At 46.2% G+C, this 18,978-nt stretch overlaps 1 protein-coding gene across 3 annotated transcripts in view; it reads left to right on the top strand.

Moving 5' to 3' along the window:
• Positions 1-18,978, top strand: part of GPBP1L1 (GC-rich promoter binding protein 1 like 1) — a 462,270-nt gene that overhangs the window by 358,246 nt on the left and 85,046 nt on the right. For 2 of the 3 annotated variants that reach the window (XM_085602874.1, XM_085602875.1), the window contains exon 8: positions 6,374-6,514. The exons of the other annotated variant lie outside the window; for it this stretch is intronic. In XM_085602874.1, coding sequence (XP_085459000.1) covers positions 6,374-6,514 — 141 coding nt within the window. The remainder of the gene's footprint in view (positions 1-6,373; positions 6,515-18,978) is intronic. 3 annotated transcript variants of the gene reach the window in all.

The following is an 18,978-nucleotide window of genomic DNA, read 5'->3' as shown; positions in this document are numbered from 1 at the left end:
GAACAGATTTACACCAGACCTACAAAAGGCACTTCCTTGACCTGTAGACTACCTCTCTGCCAAATTTTAAGTAACTCTGTTCAGCCGTTCGGGCTGTAGCTGTGTCTAAAGGTCCTATGGAAAAATGCATGGGAAAAACGCGTTTTGGGACTCCCCTTTTTTCTCAGCCCCCGCTTGACTAATCCCCCCCGAGACTTTCAGGGTAGGAGCGGAGCGTAGCGCCCCATTAGTTTTGAAAATTTCGCGAGGATTCGTCGACCGGCGCCAAAGTTATTCCAAATAGAATGTTGCGGTTTTCCTATGGAAACAGGGTCCTAACTATAACTACCTACTGGCGACCGCCAGTAGGTTATTTTTATATATATATATATATAACAGCAATGACTCATATTTTTCGGCTCTTGGCGGTGCGAACAGCGTGGAAGCGGCAGAGTCGGCCGTTGTAAATATCAATCAAATTCCTTTGCAGGATAAATCCACTCGCACTCCCTGGTATAGTGTTATTTCCAAATCAGTTTAATTATATCCACAGCATGGCAAGCAGGTTAGTAACCCAACGCGTTTCAGTCTACTCAGACCTTGTTCACGGGTAAAGGACATTTTTTTCAACATTCTTTTTTATACAAGTCACATGATGTTACATCACATCCTGCTTTGCATTGTGGTCCTTGTAGTGCACCAACCATATTGGGATTATATTAAGCATTAATATCAAGTGACAATGTTAATTCTCATTAACATTTAAAGTGTCTGTTTGTTTCATAGTTGTTTCATGTCCTAGGGGGAACGTAAGGTGTTGAATTGGCAATCTTGCGATTTTTATCTAGTCAATATGACTTGTACAAGGGTCAATTGTGTAACTCTTGTTCGGTTTACTATGTGGTCTTTTGCCCGCTAGTGGGCTTTAAATTATACTTCTATTCATTGTACCCTCCGGTGGGTGATACTCTTTCTAAGACAAACAAAATCCCCCTTGGACCTACTCTGTGATGTCAATCCTAATTTTATGTGAGGTGAGATAAAAAATTTGCATAAATATACACAAATACTTTTCAGTTGTTCTATATGATATCCTATTTCCTATCTGGATATCGAGTGGCAATAAGTGTAGTGCTTATTCGACTGTGGTACATTATATCCCATTTTTGGTATGACTTAAACCTTAGTGTCCCCGATAGTCTGTTTTTCTGCTTCATAGATGGCAATGCATCTCCTCGTCCTTGTTCAATCCATACCGAACCAGAGTTCTGAAAGAAAGTATGTGGCGTGATTCCTTCTGCCTAAGAGTCTTTTCCCGATTGCCACCTCTCACATGGCAACCGACCATTTCAACAGCATAAAAACTCAGTTTCTTCCAGTCACTTGCATGGTGTCTTTCCATGTGTTCCGCAACAGCATAGCTGCGGTCTTTATTGATTGTGGCTCTTACGTGTTCTAGAATGCGTTTTTTAAGTTCACAAACCGTGCTCCCCACGTATTTTAGTTTGCACGGACATTCGATGATATAGATCACGTATTGGCTTTTACAGTTAATCATTTGGTTGATTTTCCATTTCTTTTGGTTGGCCATTGTGATCTCTTTCATATTGTGTGCGATTTGGCACTCTTTACATGTAGAGCACTTGTAAAAACCTTTTAGTTGCAACCAGGTTTGCTGTTTTTGTGTTTCAAAGTGACTCTAGACCAAATCGTCCTTTAAGTTATTAGCTCTCCTGTATGTAATTTTGGGATGGTTACCCCTATTTTGGCCATCGTGGGATCTAATGTTGTATGTATTTTTGTATCCTTGATGTAAATCAATTGCGAATTTTGTGGATAAATTTCTGTTCCCATATGTCAAGGAATTAACATCATACCTACGAGATACCAAAGACCTATTAAGAATATTACAGGACATCACGTGGGAACCGACATATAAATTGATAACAATGGATGGCATCTCTTTGTACACCAACATCAACAATAAAATCGGTCTAGCAGCATGCAAATATTTCCTAAAAGAACGGAATATTCACTTTACACATCACAATGCAATGATAGTAGATATGATTGAGTTATGTCTTACTAAAAATGTATTCATGTTTGGAGAAGAAATATATCTACAAAAGGATGGTACTGCAATGGGTTTTTCCTTCAGTGCAAGCTACGCATGCCTCACAATGGGCTGGTGGGAACAAAAAGTGGCTTGGGAGACCAAAAATGATCAATACGTGGAGCGAATATTATCTTGGATGAGATACATAGACTATCTCCTCATAATTTGGAATGGGTCAGAGGAAGAGTTCGACTCATATTTCAATATTCTAAACAGTACAGACACCAACCTACACTTTACGTACAGTATCACTAACAATAGAATAGTGTTCCTGGACACAGATTTACATCAAGGATACAAAAATACATACATTACATCGCAAAAGCACAGCCAGCAATGCGACATTACATGCGGAGAGTTTCCACCAATCAACCCTAATAAGAAACATCCCCTACGGGGAGCTACTGAGAATACGTCGCATCTGCTCAGAAGAAAATGAATGGAATAAACACAGTGAACAATCCATACTGAGATTCAGAAAACGCAAATACAACAAAAAAATATTGGCAGATTGCCTAAAAAGAACTGAAAACCAAAACCGAGAAGACCTCATAAGGGATAAAAATCCAAGCCAAAAACAAGAGGAAGATGCAATTCGTTTGATTACGACATTATCCACGCAATCTAAACAAATTGAGCAAATTCTACGGAAACACTGGAATATACTGACCTTAGATCCCACTATGGCCAAAATAGTGGGTAACCATCCCAAAATTACATACAGGAGAGCTAAAGGACGATTTGGTCCACAGTCACTTTGAAACACAAAAACATCAAACCTGGTTGCAACTAAAAGGTTTTTACAAGTGCTCTACGTGTAAAGTGTGCCAAATCGCACACAATATGAAAGAGATCACAATGGCCAACCAAAAGAAATGGAAAATCAACCAAATGATTAACTGTAAAAGCCAATACGTGATCTATATCATCGAATGTCCGTGCAAACTAAAATACGTGGGGAGCACGGTTTGTGAACTTAAAAAACGCATTCTAGAACACGTAAGGGCCACAATCAATAAAGACCGCAGCTATGCTGTTGCGGAACACATGGAAAGACACCATGCAAGTGACTGGAAGAAACTGAGTTTTTATGCTGTTGAAATGGTCGGTTGCCATGTGAGAGGTGGCAATCGGGAAAAGACTCTTAGGCAGAAGGAATCACGCCACATACTTTCTTTCAGAACTCTGGTTCCGTATGGATTGAACAAGGACGAGGAGATGCATTCCCATCTATGACGCTGAAAAACAGACTTGGTGACACTAAGGTTTAAGTCATACCAAAAATGGGATATAATGTACCACAGTCGAGTAAGCACTACACTTATTGCCTCTCGATATCCAGATAGGAAATAGGATATCATATAGAACAACTGAAAAGTATTTGTGTATATTTATGCAAATTTTTAAACTCACCTCACATAAAATTAGGATTGACATCACAGAGTAGGTCCAAGGGGGATTTTGTTTGTCTTAGAAAGAGCATCACCCACCGGAGGGTACAATGAATAGAAGTATAATTTAAAGCCCACTAGCGGGCAAAAGACCACATAGTAAACCGAACAAGAGTTACACAGTTGACCCTTGTACAAGTCATATTGACTAGATAAAAATCGCAAGATTGCCAATTCAACACACGTGTCAAATAAACACCTTGCGTTCCCACTAGGACATGAAACAACTATGAAACCAACAGACACTTTAAATGTTAGTGAGAATTAACATTGTCACTTGATATTAATGCTTAATATAATCCCAATATGGTTGGTGCACTACAAGGACCACAATGCAAAGCAGGATGTGATGTAACATCATGTGACTTGTATAAAAAAGAATGTTGAAAAAAATGTCCTTTACCCGTGAACAAGGTCTGAGTAGACTGAAACGCGTTGGGTTACTAACCTGCTTGCCATGCTGTGGATATAATTAAACTGATTTGGAAATAACACTATACCAGGGAGTGCGAGTGGATTTATCCTGCAAAGGAATTTTATTGATTATATATAATCCAACCCTGCATGCAAAAGACCCTCGCTTTTGAAAGTGCCGGCTGGAGACCTGCCCCTTGCGTGCCTGTGAGGAGACTAGGGCCTCGGGGTCTAGCGGGTTGGTGCGCAGGCAGCCGCTCCCTCGTTGAATGACAGACAGAAGGGCTTATAAAATGTACTTTCTAACACCCAGCCGACTGCTGCACTTCTCACCAAGCTTGTGACACATTCCTCTCTGCTCTTACACTGGATTCTTTAAATACAAACCTCAACGCTTGTTGCCATGGGGACATTTGCTGATAAGTGAATAAATGGTTTCGGTGGTAACTTGAACTGGGCCTCCCCGCGTGCCTCGACCGGTCCCAAACCTCTGCTTTCACAGAAGCCCTAATGCTGCTATTGTAATTGAGCCAGGCTGAGGCATTTAAACTAGGTTCACTGGTTTCCTATTTCTAGTCACAAAGTATCTATCCGTATTATCTTAAAGCAGACGTACAATTTTAGTGGCGGTATCATTTTATGAAGGAAAAGAAATCTTGGTGATATACAGTAATTGGATGGTACTGCAGCGTTTTTCCTGCTCAAAGATAACTTTAACAAGGGTGTGCGATGCCCTATAAACGTTTTGATTTCTTCTGCTAGTAACGCTGCACGTGTGCACTCTAGTGGCTAATCTGAGATTTTCAGGCAGTATCTGAGAACTGCGGGTGCAAAGCAGAGAAACAAGTGGGAGGGTGGGGGGGGGGGGGGGAGTGCGGCCGAGAGCAGGGACATACGGCCTTTACCTTGCGGGAGCGAGCGTGATAATTGCTAACAGATGTCGCCAAAGCTCGCTCCCGCAAGGGAAACGCCAAACGTGCATGCGTTGCAATTGAAAGCAATGCAAAGCTTGCACGTTTTTTGACAAAAAAGCTGATCGATTCCTTGAGGTCCCCACCTATGCAGCGCATGCGCGCTGCGTAGGCGAGACCTAATAAAGGAAAATACACTATCTGACCTAACCACTGGATCACACACAGCATGTAAATCCAGAAAGTCTTCAAGCTGCAAAATTACTCTTATAGGTTAGTAACCATTTCATCCCCAATAGTATTCATGTTTGACAACATACACGTTGCACTAAAAGCAAAACAAAAGTGCAAGCCCCTTAATGCACCTTACTGCTGGTTTAATAGTGTGAGATCAAATAATGTGATAAAGAATAAATCTATAATTTGACTTTTGTATGAGGAAAGAAAATATTCAGGACTTCTAGCAAATAGTTTGAAACCACTGTGCCCTCGCGTTTATTTTTAAATGCAAGGGTAGATACACTACTTCCGACCTTTCTTATCTCTACTTCCCACAGAGCTCCTGAGCAGGACAGCCTTGGAGTGGTCCATCAACCGCAAACACCCATAAAAACACAACGATCAACACAGAGGCACAAAGAACAAGCAGATGCACAGGAACAGACACCCATACAACCATAATACACTTAGTCACTCATCCTTAGATACAAATCCATATCCACATGTTGAAGTGCAGTAATACAATTTGTTCATCCATGCGCACAAAATAAATTGGACATCAATGCATGCATCAAAATAAATAGACCTATAAGCATGTTTCCACGTGCGAGCTGAAATGGACACAAAAATACACTTACAGGCAGCCTTACAACATCCATTTAAATAGAAGCAACACACACAAGCCCAAGTAAAGTCGACACACTTGCAACCATACTTTGACAAACGTCATAAGGGTACGCATGCACACTAGTCGATGGCTAATGCAAGACTGTCTAAATGATCATTGCTGCATGTAGGAGTAGATATAGGGAGGACTAGATAATTGCTTTATTGTAGACTATTAAATGTGTGCCTGCTTATATAGTGTGGTGGCATACATGAATAAGTGTTTAATTTGATGCAATGATGGGAGTGGATGTACAGAAAGGGAAGGAGGTGAATATATAAGTATGGATGGAACATGTATTCACTCATCCATGCACTCTTGTCCCATTCATCAACTCATCATGCATTCATTCATACTTGCACATCATTTATCCAGGTACTCTGAGACTCCTCCAGTCATTGTCAATAAAATGGTGACCGTTCTGCCTTTACTATGGCAGTGCAGTGTTTGCTCAAGCCATTTACTTTCTCCCACTCACCCATCTGCACGACCACACAAGCTCCACAAATCAGTGAAGAAGCATTTTTGCTTACAATGACAAAAGACCTAATGAGTTTGTTAGCACGTGTTTATATGTATATCCACCCACATAGTTGCTCTTTTGTTTGTCTAACAGGCAGGTCCCTGGAAATCCAATGGAAGGGAATTGAAACAAAGTTCACTTTTCTCCAGCCGTGACTCTGCCTTCACAAGCCCTTTGTCTGTAACCAAACCACCAGTGCAGACACCAGTCTCTGTGCTCTCCTCTCCAAAAGAGGTATGCTCCAAAATGCAGGATATTTTACCGTAATGGATTTTTGGGATATTTTGTGCACAGTTTCTAATACACTTCTGACTTTTATTATCTTTGTGCATGACTCTCCATGTTCAAAACATCTGTTGGCAATTAGCATCATACTTACTCTTCATAACGTTTTCCATTTTTTTTGGATTATTTGACTGGTCTTGTAGTTTATTAAATAATAATTACAGATTCAAATAGGCTGTGTACCAGTTGAGTTCATGCACTGAAATTATGACCACAGCAAACAAAAGCTCATTCAACAAATCAAATGCTTACAGGTACCTGCAGTCCATATTAATCATTTCTACCACAACACGAGGTTCGTCAGTCTCAGATGAGTTAGATTGTTTGTGTGTGGAGCGTTAGCCGTGCATTAAGAGCTACGTGGATGAGCAAGAACATAAGTAAACTGAATGCTGAGACTTAATCTAATGTTTCTGCTCAGTACTGGGAAAGAACTAACTTTTGCTAATTAGACTTCCTTTATGGCGGTTAGTGGGAATTATTTTTTGTTCTTAGTGTGTCTGACAAAACAGATTATGGGGCACCCAAGCCTGCAGTTGTGAGTTAGTACCTAAGGACTGAGAAGAGGGTGAGGGTTTTTTTTAGAGGATGGAGCCAGAACCAGAAAGGACTAGAAAGAAATGCACCTGCGGTACTGGGGATAGAAGATGGTAGTTAGCCCTGAGATGGGTGCAGTTCATACTAAACTGGGGTGAGATGTAAGGAGGTAAGTAGGATAAGTGCTAGGGAGAGGCATTTAACCAAAGCACAGGGCACATTGGGAGATAATTATTATTGAGAGGGGTTGATGATTTTTGATTCCTTGATCCCGGTTATTGTTTTTCAGGGGTGCTAGTCATAGGGCCATGTGAGTAAGAAAAACATGTTTTAGTTAACAGGAGGAAAAGTGAAGGAAGACATCTGTCTGGGAGCTGATGTATAGGCTGCACCGGAAAGAACATAGAAAGGAAACAGCTTTGAGCTTAGGCTTTGGGGGAAGCAGTTGAATAGTGGAGGTGTCAATGATACGTTAATAGAAAGGAATAGCTAAGATGAAGCTAACTTTAAAACACATTCAATTTAATGCAAGCTGGGTCAAGTAACAACCCTTTCCTGCTCTTGAGTCTCCTGTAACTGAGGGTGAAGAGTCGAATGCTTCTAGCTAGGTGGGTGATAGGTACGAGTTCAGAACCCAATACTAAACCTACAGACAAGAATTGTCCAGCCCAGAGGTGATCCTAGTTAAAATTAATTGATTTTAATCACACAGCATTGTTAAATAGTACACATTCCAGAAGACAAACACTTACCTGTTGTATTGCCCTTAAGATATCTCATGAATTGTAATTCTTTCAGTACCCATTTCCATGCTGTCTCGTGTGACTCAAGGAAAGATGTGGGTGCAGGCTCAGACAAGTCACTGGTGCAGATGACTTGATTACCCCCAAAAGCTGGGTGATATGTCATTTCAACAATCTTCAGCTCAAAGGTCTCTCCTTGTGTTGAGTAGTCTCAAGCTATGCCTACATAGAACATGTTACCTGCTTAGTGTGCTAGTGAGTCTAATATGTGAGGCTAGTGTGTTCAGGTTTTTTCACTCTGTACTGGGTCAGTTGGCGGTGTAGACCTTTGTAGATATTACAGGAGCTGAGCCAAGTGCTTGGTGGGCTTGCCAGTCAAAGACCTGGCAGCTGCTCAGGTAGACATTCATCTTTAGCAGTTGCAAACCTCTAGGCAGATGCTGGTGGGCGCTAGTATACAGTAGTTGCAAACATGGAGGCTGATGCAAGCGGACAGTCATCAGCAGTTGCAGCTTCAATGGCTGTTGCAGACTTCACTTGTCTGTGACCATCACATGGTGGATACCTGCACAACTCGCCGCATGAGCTGCCACGAGAACATTGGTTTTGCAGCGTGAATCTTTCTGGATTCACAATGCTGTGCATTATTCCGCGGTCTGGTGGTTGGGTCCGGATTCGTAGTCTTTCCTTTGTGGTTTTTTTTTTTTTTTTTTTTTTGTAGCCCAGGTGGGCGTCGACGTCCCACCATTTGGTGCACCTCTTGTGACGTTGTCCTGCTTCCTGCGGAAGTCCCACCTCTGGGACGCCATCTTCAGATTCTTTTTTCCGCCGTTGAGTCTGGATCGTCACCGTGAAGCTCCAGAGTTTTTGGCGAAGAAAGAAGAAAAAGCACGAGTTTCATCGAAGAAGAAGTTGAGGAAGACTACAGAAAGGAAGAGCAACAAGCCGGGACGACGAGAAAGGAGGAGAGCCTCGAGATCTTCGACGTCCAACGGAGAATGCGCACTCAGGGACTCTGAGCGCAGGAATGGACAAAACACCTTTTAAATTCTGCCGTAACTGCCACCACAAATACGCGCAGAAGGACCAACATCCGGTCTGCAACCTTTGCCTGCCAGTTGACCACGTGAGCAAGGACTGCAACGCCTGTTTGGCCTTCACACCGAAGACGCTCCGGGTGAGAGAGAGACAGAGGAGAGCCAACTACAACATGGAGGGCAAGGGGAAGGCCCCAACACTGTACGAACTGGGCCTCTCCACCGACGACTAAGACAACGTCGCCGAAGGACCTGATTACTTCACGGTCGCAGAGACCGATAAGAAAACGTCTGACAAGGTAGGAGAGTCGTCGAGCATAAAATCTTCAAAAGGCCCCCGAAAAACAGAGTCAGACACTCGAAAAACAGAGTCAAAGTCCTCGAAAGGAACACCGGCGCCGAAAATTTCGACGACCGCAAGTGGATCCAAGGACTAAGGGACCGGCGAATCCTTCGAGAAGGACTCCCAGCTGCCGAAGACCGCCGAAAGGCAAAGGTCGTCGAAGCAAGGCCAAGAAAGTGGGCGTTCGACTTCGAAAGATAAAGTCGCGTCGACACAAGCTCCATCGAAAAGACCGGCGTCGAACACGCCTCCGAAATGGAGAAGAAAAAGAGGAGGCTCGAAGCAGAGATGGAGAGCATCCTTCAAAGGAAAAGGGAGTTCGACGAGAAGATGAGAATTCACTATCCCAACAAAACCTCCGTCGATCATCGTCGAGGTCGAGGAACAGGAGGAGTTCAACGCAGAAGAACTGTCGAAGACTCCCGGAGAGGAAGAAGAAGACCTTTACTATGAGGGTGAAGAATATGAAGAACAACAATCGAACTACGGCTCGGCGCCGTCGACGACGCAGGACCTGAAGTAGCAGGACCTAGACGCCGAAAATCCAGAAGAGCCTGTGGAGACTTACCCTTCGAGGCCTTCGCCGCCAGATGACATGGGGGTTTACAAAATGGTAGTCAAAAGCGCAGCTGCACCTTTTGGTGTTAAATTGGAGGAAGAAAAGCCTAAAGCAGACTTTTTACTGGAGACACCGCTCCCTATCCAAACTAGGAGCCAGTTCCTCCCCATGCTCCAGAGTGTCATGAACCAGGGGAACGAGGCCTTCAAGGACCCAGCAACATGCAGGTCCATCACACCTAGGACGGCGAAAAAATATAAACACTCCTCCCAGGACCCTCCATACATAAAAGAATCTGTCACAGCAGATTTAATCATTGCATCTACTGCCAGGAAGAGGGCAAATGTCCCAGCAACCTCTGGACCACCTCCAGACAAGGAAAGCAGGAGGATGGACCTGACGGGCAGAACAATAGAGAAACGCGGCAATGCACTGGGGCATGGCGAACTCCAATGCCCTACTGAACAGGCACCAGTACCAACACTGGGAAGAAATCGGGGAACTAATGAAGCACCTCCCCGAGCAATACCAACAAAGAGCTGCGCACCTAGTGGAGGAAGGAAAGAATATAGCAAATTCTTGCCTTAAAACAGCGTTGGATGGAGCAGAAACATCAAGCAGGCTGATGGCCATTGGGATAACCGAAAGAAGGCAAGCCTAGCTCAGGATTTCAGGCTTCAAACAAGAAGTTCAGAACAACATCCTGAACACACCTTTCAACGGAGAGACGCTGTTTGGGGCACCGGTGGATGAAAAACTCACCCAGCTCAAAAAGGAGAACGAAACAGCAAGGTCCATGGGAGCCCTGCAATTCAGAGGAATGAGAAGAGGTACGCCGACACGGAGACCTTAGGGAAGAGGAGGAAACCAGCCGGGAACGTCACACCAAACATTCCAGCAGGCCCATCAGGGCGACAATCACGGGCAGCAGGCCCAGCAGAAACAGTGGCAATACCAGCCTCGGGCCAGTCCTTTCGGAGCAGGGGGAACAGACGGCCAGAGACGCAGAGGGGTAGACCAACCCACCTCAAAGTGACTTCACACGGGAAAGTGCTCACCCACAAAAACCCTCAGAGGGTGGAGCACAAAAGATCCAAGACGAGAGGGTTACACAGACCAAACGCCAACAAACATGCAACACCAGTAGGCGGCAGACTGAGACGTTTCCTTCAAGAATGGAAAAAGATAACAGACAAATGGATACTGAACATCATACAGTTCGCATACTGTATAGAGTTGGAAAGGAAACCACCAAACAGAAAAGCAACGAGGAGGGAGCACTCAGGACAGGAGGTAGTGCAACTCGTAGAAGAAGCACAAGAACTACTCCTAAAAGATGCCATAGAGCCAGTACCTTTCAAAGAAAGCATCAAGGGAGTGTACTCAAACTACTTCCTCGTACCAAAGGTGGACGGAACACTAAGGCCCATCCTAGATCTACGGTTCCTAAACAAGTACGTAAGGACGCAAAAGTTCAAAATGACGTCCCTACAAGAGGTACTTCCGCAAATGAGGCACGGAGACTTCATGTCCACCGTGGATCTCAAAGATGCCTACCTGCACATCCCAATGAACAGGCAGCACAAGGGTCTGTTAAGGTTCACCATTGGCAAGGAACACTACCAATTCACAACCTTGGCATTCAGGCTAGAGTCCACACCAAGGGTTTTCACAAAATGCCTGGCGGCAGTGGCTGCGTACCTGCGGAGGGAAGGGATCCATGTATACCCTTACCTCGACGACTGGCTAATAAAGGCAAGTTCACGCGGAAAGTGCGAGGAACACGCACAGCGGGTCACGAACACACTAACGAAGCTGGGATTCTCAATACACTGGGGGAAATCCTCTATGGAACCAGAACAGGTGAAGATCTTCCTGGGGGCAAAGATCAACACCTTACAGAGAACAGTGAAGCCCAGCGACAAGAGAACACTGGCCCTGCTGAAGGAGACGCGCCTCTACCAGAGGGGGGCAAGCTCTGACAGTGAGAACAGCGAGCAAGATCATGGGGATGATGGCGTCATGCATTCACCTAGTTCCCAATGTACGCCTAGACACAAGGCCTTTGCAGAATGGCTGCAACAGCAATGGTCACAGGCAAGCGGAAGTTGGGAGGATCTAGTGGTTGTAACACACGCAGTGCAAGAAGAGATAGCATGGTGGAACAGGGAGAACATAACTATAGGGAAGCCCTTGACACCACCAAACCCAACGGTGACCATCACAACAGACGCATCCCAGATAGGATGGGGAGCACATATGGACAAGCTCAGAGTGAGGGGTCTGTGGACTCCAGCGGATGCGGTCAGACACATCAACTACCTGGAGTTGAAGACCGTATTCCTAGCCCTGAAAGCCTTCCAGAAAAAACTGTACAGCCAGAAGGTGTGGATACAAACAGACAATACAACAACTATGTTCTACATCAACAAGCAGGGAGGAACACAGTCATTTCCCCTATCCAACCTGGCTCAGGAGATTTGGAGATGGGCCATCCCACTCAAAATAGACCTGCTGGCCATTCACCTACCGGGGAAGGACAATGTGGAAGCAGACTGGCTCAGCAGGCAGACTTCGGCGTCCCACGAGTGAGAGCTCAATGAACAGGAAACTCAAAGGCTATTCAGAAGGTGGGGTACACCGACAATAGACCTGTTTGCAACACACCAGAATGCAAAATGCCAAAGCTTCGCATCCAGACAACCAGAAAACCAATCCAAGGGGAATGCCCTATGGATAAGCTGGTCAAAAACATTTGCCTACGCTTTTCCACCAATACCACTGATACACAGGGTACTCAACAAGTGCTGGACCAGCAACATGACGCTGATCCTAGAGGCACCACAGTGGGCAAGACAGTCCTGGTACTCGCAAATAGTGGAGATGGCACAGGGACCACCACACAAGTTCAACAAAAGAAAGGACTTACTCTCCATGCACAACGGAGAGGTTCTACACCCAGAGCCAGAGAGCCTCGGCCTAGCGGCATGGCTCCTGAAGACATAGATTGCACAACTTAGGCTACCTCAATGCACTACGCGAGTGCTCCGGGAAGCAAGGAGACCGACGACACGGAAATGCTATGGGGAAAAATGGAAGAGGCACACACATTGGTGCAGGAGACATAAACTGCAAAATAAGATGACAAGGGAATCAACGGTGCTAAGATACCTCCCGCACCTACTAAAGGCTAAACTATGTTCATCCTCGCGAAGGGTACACTTCGCAGCGATTGTTGCCTACACACGAGGTGAGACGGGGGAAAGTTTCTTTACATCAAGGTTTGTAAAGAGGTTCCTGGAGGGGGCAAAAAGGATAGCGCCACCAAAAAGGATGCCGCCGCCGGCGTGGAACCTCAACTTAGTCCTAACGGAACTTCTGAAGGCGCCCTTTGAACCCATTCACAAGGCCTCCCTTCAAATGCTAACAATGAAGACAGCCTTTCTGGTGGCAATAACCTCGCTGCGCAGAGTAAGCGAGCTGCAAGCGCTAACGCTGCAAGAGCCCTACATCCAGATACACCAGGACAGAGTTGTAATGAGAACGGACCCACACTTCATGCCGAAGGTGGTGTCGGCATTTCATATTAACCAGACCATACAAATACCAAGCTTCTTTCAGAACCCTACCACAGGCGCAGAAAGGGCACTGCACATTCTGGACGCTAGAAGGGCGGTGATGCACTACATTGAGAGAACCAAGGAGCACAGGAAAACTAAGCCGTTTTTTGTGTCCTTCGCAACCAGCTTCCTGGATAGGCCAGTAACAAAGGGCACCATCGCGCGATGGATCGCACTCACGATACAGTTCTGCCACAAACAGGCAGGGCAAGAACTACCAGAAAGGGCACAGGCCCACTCCACAAGGAAGAAAGGAGCAACAATTGCTTTTCTGGCAAACACACCCATTCCAGACACATGCCTGGCGGCAACATGGGCTTCAGTGCACACGTTCACGAAGCACTACTGCGTGGATATACAAATGAACAAGGAAGCACAAGTACGACAAAGGGTGCTTCAACACATATTCAACGACCAACGCTCATCTTCCACCCAGCCACCACAAAAGTGACAAACCGCTAAAAAATCGATGCACAGCATAGTGAATCCAGAAAGATTCACGCTGCAAAACGAATAGTTTCTTACCTGTCGGTGTAGTTTTGCAGCTTGAAGATCTTTCTGGATTCACTAGCGAAGCCTCCCACCTCCGCCAGAAAGATGAGGATGGAGAAGAGGGGGGAAAGACAGAGAAGGAAGAACAAACAAGTTTAGAGAAGAGATGTGAGAAAGAATAAAATTGAGAAGAAATACGGTAAATGGCCTAGGGTTCATAAAAAGAAAATTAAAAAAAAAAAAGAATCCGAAGATGGCGCCCCAGAGGTGGGACTTACGCAGGAAGCAGGACGACTTCACGAGAGGTGCACCAAATGGTGGGACGTCGACGCCCAACTGGGCTACAAAAAAAAAAAGACTACGAATCCGGACCCAACCACCAGACCGTGAAATAATGCACAGCATAGTGAATCCAGAAAGATCTTCAAGCTGCAAATCTACACCGACAGGTAAGAAACTATTCGATATCCTATACTCGCCGGATCAAGACTAACATTCAGTAGTCTGTCATATTTATGTGCTTTCATCCTGGGAACGCTGTGTTTAAGGCATGCGAGCTGTAGATCACATGCTTTGCATACTCCTGCCATTTAGTGTTGGGTCCATATGTTTGCAATTTGTTTATCTTTGAACAAGTCTTTTCAGTCATTGCGAGAAAGTGCCATCTTTCTTGCATGGTGTGCCCCCACTTTTTGCTGAATTGCTGATGTACTTTGAGTGTGCCCTGGGCTCCTGCCAATCAGTTGCCCAGGGCCTGTGTTCCTTAAAACTGTATTGAAACCAAGACCCAATTGGTATCTCTGGCCACATGTCAGCCCCTGGTAAATGGCACCCTAGGTACCCAGGGCACTGTAACCAGAGAAGGCCTCTAAGGGCTGGAGCACTTATTGTGCCACCCTTGGAGGCCCTGTACCCTGACACACACACACACTGCCTTTGCAGGCTGAGTGTCTTGGCACAGAATAAGACAGTCGACATGGCACACATCTGTATGCCTTGCCCACAACACACTGCCCTGGCATACCTCAGTCACCCTCTAGCTGGGTGCCCTATGCCAGTGGTGTGGCTACAGGTGCATGAGCCCTGTACCCCTACAGTACCCAGGTCCATTCCTGGGCCCTGTAAGTGCAGTGCTGCCATTAAGAGTATATGGTGCTGGGAGGTCGTTGTCACGAACTCCACAGCACCATGATGGCTACATTGAAGACTGAGAAGTTTGATATCAAACTTATCAGCACATTAAACCCACACTGATGCCAGTGTGGGATTTAATGTAAAATGCACGACAGAGGGCATCTTAGAGATGCCCCCTGAAACTAACCAACAACCAGCGTCCTGACTGAGAGGCTGCCACCCAGCAGACATGTTGCTGGACCCCTGGGTAGAGAGCCATCAGGTCTCGCGGGCCTGCAACAATGCACATCCTGGGGCGAGGTGCTAGGCCTCCTCCCCAAGATGGGCAGGGGAAGCTTCAAAGGCATGCCGCCTTTGTGAGCCTCTCCAGACCACTTGCTGTACTCAGCAAATGGTCCCCACCAGTTCTGGCCCCCACTCTGTCGGGAAAACCCAAGTGAGGAAAGGGGGTTTGCCAGCCTCTGCCAACCCCACCCTTCAGGTGGGGGAGGCGAGGTGAAGCACAACTCCGGGCTCTCGCCATCTTGAGGATGGGGAACCCTACCCAATCAGGACTAGGCTCCTGCCCCCCTCCCACTAGAGTGGCAGGATAGGGGGTGTACTCACCCCAGAAAAGGGCCCCATTGGTCCCTGACCTTTCACTACCCGTAACGCACCTAAGTTTAGTATTTAGGGGCACCCTGAACCTTCCTTCCTCAGATCCCGATTCCGAAACAAGAAGAGGGAAGACCTGCCGTGCAGCTGCTAACAAGAGGATCACACCAACTGACTTGGCCCCAGCCCTACAGGCCTGTCGATCCTCAAACCTGCTCCTGCTAAATCCCGGCGTCTCCTGTGGTCAGCAACCTCGAAAACCCCAGAGGACCTGACTGCCTTGCTCATCCAAAGACTGGGACTCCCACGAGCAGTGCTTCTGCTCAAACAGTAACAACCCCTGGTGCCAGCCAGGAACCGCGAATCCAGCACACTCTGCACCCGCTGAGCCCGGCCTGTGCCTGAGTGAACAAAGACCACAAGGACGTTCCCCTGGCGACTGTGACCAAGGATCCTCCTCAACGCTCCTGACGACGCCTGCAGCCTCAATACCAGGGACCCCTCCAACCGCTACCAGCCAAGGGCAAGATTTCCCGAAACTAAGAAACACCCCTGCACCCGGCGCCCTGTGGCCCCCTGTGCCCAACATCTGGGTGCCTACCTAACCTACAGCTTCCCAACTTACCTCTCGAAGTGGTGGTCGCACCTGAAGAATCTCCGTCCCAGAGCTTGCAGCCTTTGTTCGTCACGCAGCTTTCCCATTGAAATCCATTGAGCGCCCAACAGCTCAAAAGCACCCTGCACCCAGCCGCCCGAGTGCCCCTGGAAGTGCAGTATCTGTTCCATTCTACTTCCCCACTTGCCCTGTGTAAGTGACCAGGAGCCCAGCTCCCACAGCCGCATGGCCTGCCTGCTAGCAGCCACCAACCAAATGCCCCCTGCCCGCCGTGGGCTAACATTGGCCCTACTCTCTCTGCACCCGGCTGCCCCTGTGCCGCTGAGGGTGTAACAATTGTACCTACCTGACCCTGGGAGACCCCTGAATCTTACCCCAGAACCTTAACTCTGCCAGTCAAGTACTTACCTGAAAGCCGATAACTCACATGTTTTCCATAGGGTAACATTGACTGGTTTTCACTTGGAAATTCTTCTAAGTGTCGAGTTTTGAAACTTTAAAATATTCACTAAAAATCACCCGATCAACGAAAGCGAAATTATTCACCTGTTACCAGGAGAGATCCCAGTGCTGGATCTTGGTGCCCAGCACTGACCCTGAAAAGTAATTACAACTGCGATTTTCCGATAACCAAACTTTCCTCCATAGGATAACATTGCCTGGTTTCTGCCAGAAAGTCTTCCAAGTGTCGATTTTTGAAACCTACAAATATTCCTTAAAAACCGCCTGTGTAACAAAAACGATTTCTTTCAACTGTTTACAGGAGATGCACCAGGGCTGATTCCAGGATTCAGCCCGGAGTAAGAAAATCATATGCAAAGTAATTGAAATTGCATTTACTTAAAGATTCCTTTTTTTTAATTTTTATTTTTATTGATTTTATTTAAATCAGCATTGATATTAAACTTAGTCAGAAAACGATTCTCTTTACATAAGCAGTAAACAAGAACAAAAAAAAGAACAATCAGACCCAGTTCATTACTGGGGCCCATAATGCAAACCCAAATTCTTTTTTTCTTTTACCTTTATGTTTGTACAAAGCAATTTCCAAATTATACAGGGATAATAGTTTAGCCTTCCATATAGAAAAAGACGGTGCATCCAGACTGAGCCATTGGGAGGTAATACACCAGCGGATAATAGCCATACAGCATTTACTTAAAGATTCCTATTGAGCTCAATGTTATAATTATGTTTAACTAGTGTTGCCTATTGCAACAACTAACTATTGCATTTAAAAGTCTATTGCTTATTGAAAGTATTCAACAAGAGCAACTCATTCTGAGAAAGTATTTTCATACCTACTTGTGGTTCTAAAATAAAACTATATATTTTTATATACAAAACCATCGGCCTAGAGTTCAGTTCTTGAGTGTGAGACCATTTGCTGACTGTGTACATACAATGCTTTACACTGTCCTCTGATACTGCCTTACTGCTCGACCAAGCTACCACTTTAGAGAGTACGGTTATATTTAACTTTAACCTCTGCCAAACCTTTGGGGACTGTTGGACTCTGTACACACTGTACCTTACCTTGGTGCAGTATACACAGAGCCACTTTCTTACAGTAATGAGGTGGGTGACTCCTCCTTTCGGTGATAGTGCGAATGGGCATCGACTCAATTGTTAAATTGTTTTTTCCCACCATCTGGTTAAGAAGTTGTAGGAAGCCGGCTCTGTACATACTATATCAGTGGTGTACCGTGTGCTTAAAGTCCAGTTGTGAGAAAGTGCCCTCTTTCTTGCATGGTATGCCCCTACTTTTTGCGGAACTGCTGATGTGCTTTGACCGAGTGTGCCCTGGGCTCCTGCCAATCAGGTACCCAGGGCCTGTGTTCCTTCCTTAAAACTGCATTGAAGCCTAAACCCAATTGGCATCTCTGGCCACATGTCAGCCCCTGGTAAATGGTACCATAGGTACCAGAGAAGGCCCCTAAGGGCTGCAGCACTTATTATGCCACCCATGGAGGTCCACACACACACACACACACACTGCCTTTGCAGGCTGAGTGTCTTGGTGCAGAACAAAACAGAGTCGACATGGCACACATCCCTGTGTGCCATGCCCACAAACCACTGCCCTTGCATACCTCAGTCACCCCTGTAGCTGGGTGCCCTATGCCAGTGGTGAGGGTACAGGTGCATGAGCACTGTACCCCTACAGTACCCAGGTCTATTCCTGGGCCCTGTAAGTGCAGTGCGGTCATTAAGAGTATACGGCGCTGGGAGGCTGTCATTACGAACTCCACAGCACCATAATGGCTATACTGAAGACTGGGAAGTTTGGTATCTAACTTCTCAGCACATTAAACCCACACTGAGGCCAGTGTGGGATTTCATGTAAAATGCACCACAGAGGGCATCTTAAAGATCCCCCCCCCCCCCCCGAAACACTACCAACTACTAGTGACCTGACTGGCTGCGCAGGCTGCCACCACCAGACATGTTTCTGGACCCCTGGATCGAGAGCTTGCTGCTCTTGGGGGCCTGAAACAATGCACATCCTGGGACGAGGTGCCAAGCCTCCTCCCCCCAGGAATGAGCAGGGTTCACGAAGGAGAAGCTTTAAAGGCATGCCGCCTTTGTGAGCCTCTCCAGACCATTTGTTGCTTTCAGCAACTGGTCCCCCCTATTTCTACCCCCCACTTTGGGCGGGAGAGCTGGCGGTAAAAACTAGTGAGGAAGAGAGGTGTGCCCACCTCTGCTAACTACACCCCTAAGGTGGGGGAGGCGAG

Source organism: Triturus cristatus, chromosome 4_2 (assembly GCF_964204655.1).
Source record: "Triturus cristatus chromosome 4_2, aTriCri1.1, whole genome shotgun sequence".
Taxonomy (NCBI): domain Eukaryota; kingdom Metazoa; phylum Chordata; class Amphibia; order Caudata; family Salamandridae; genus Triturus; species Triturus cristatus.
Note: the sequence above shows the minus strand (reverse complement) of the source record. Positions and strands in the feature narration are given on the sequence as shown.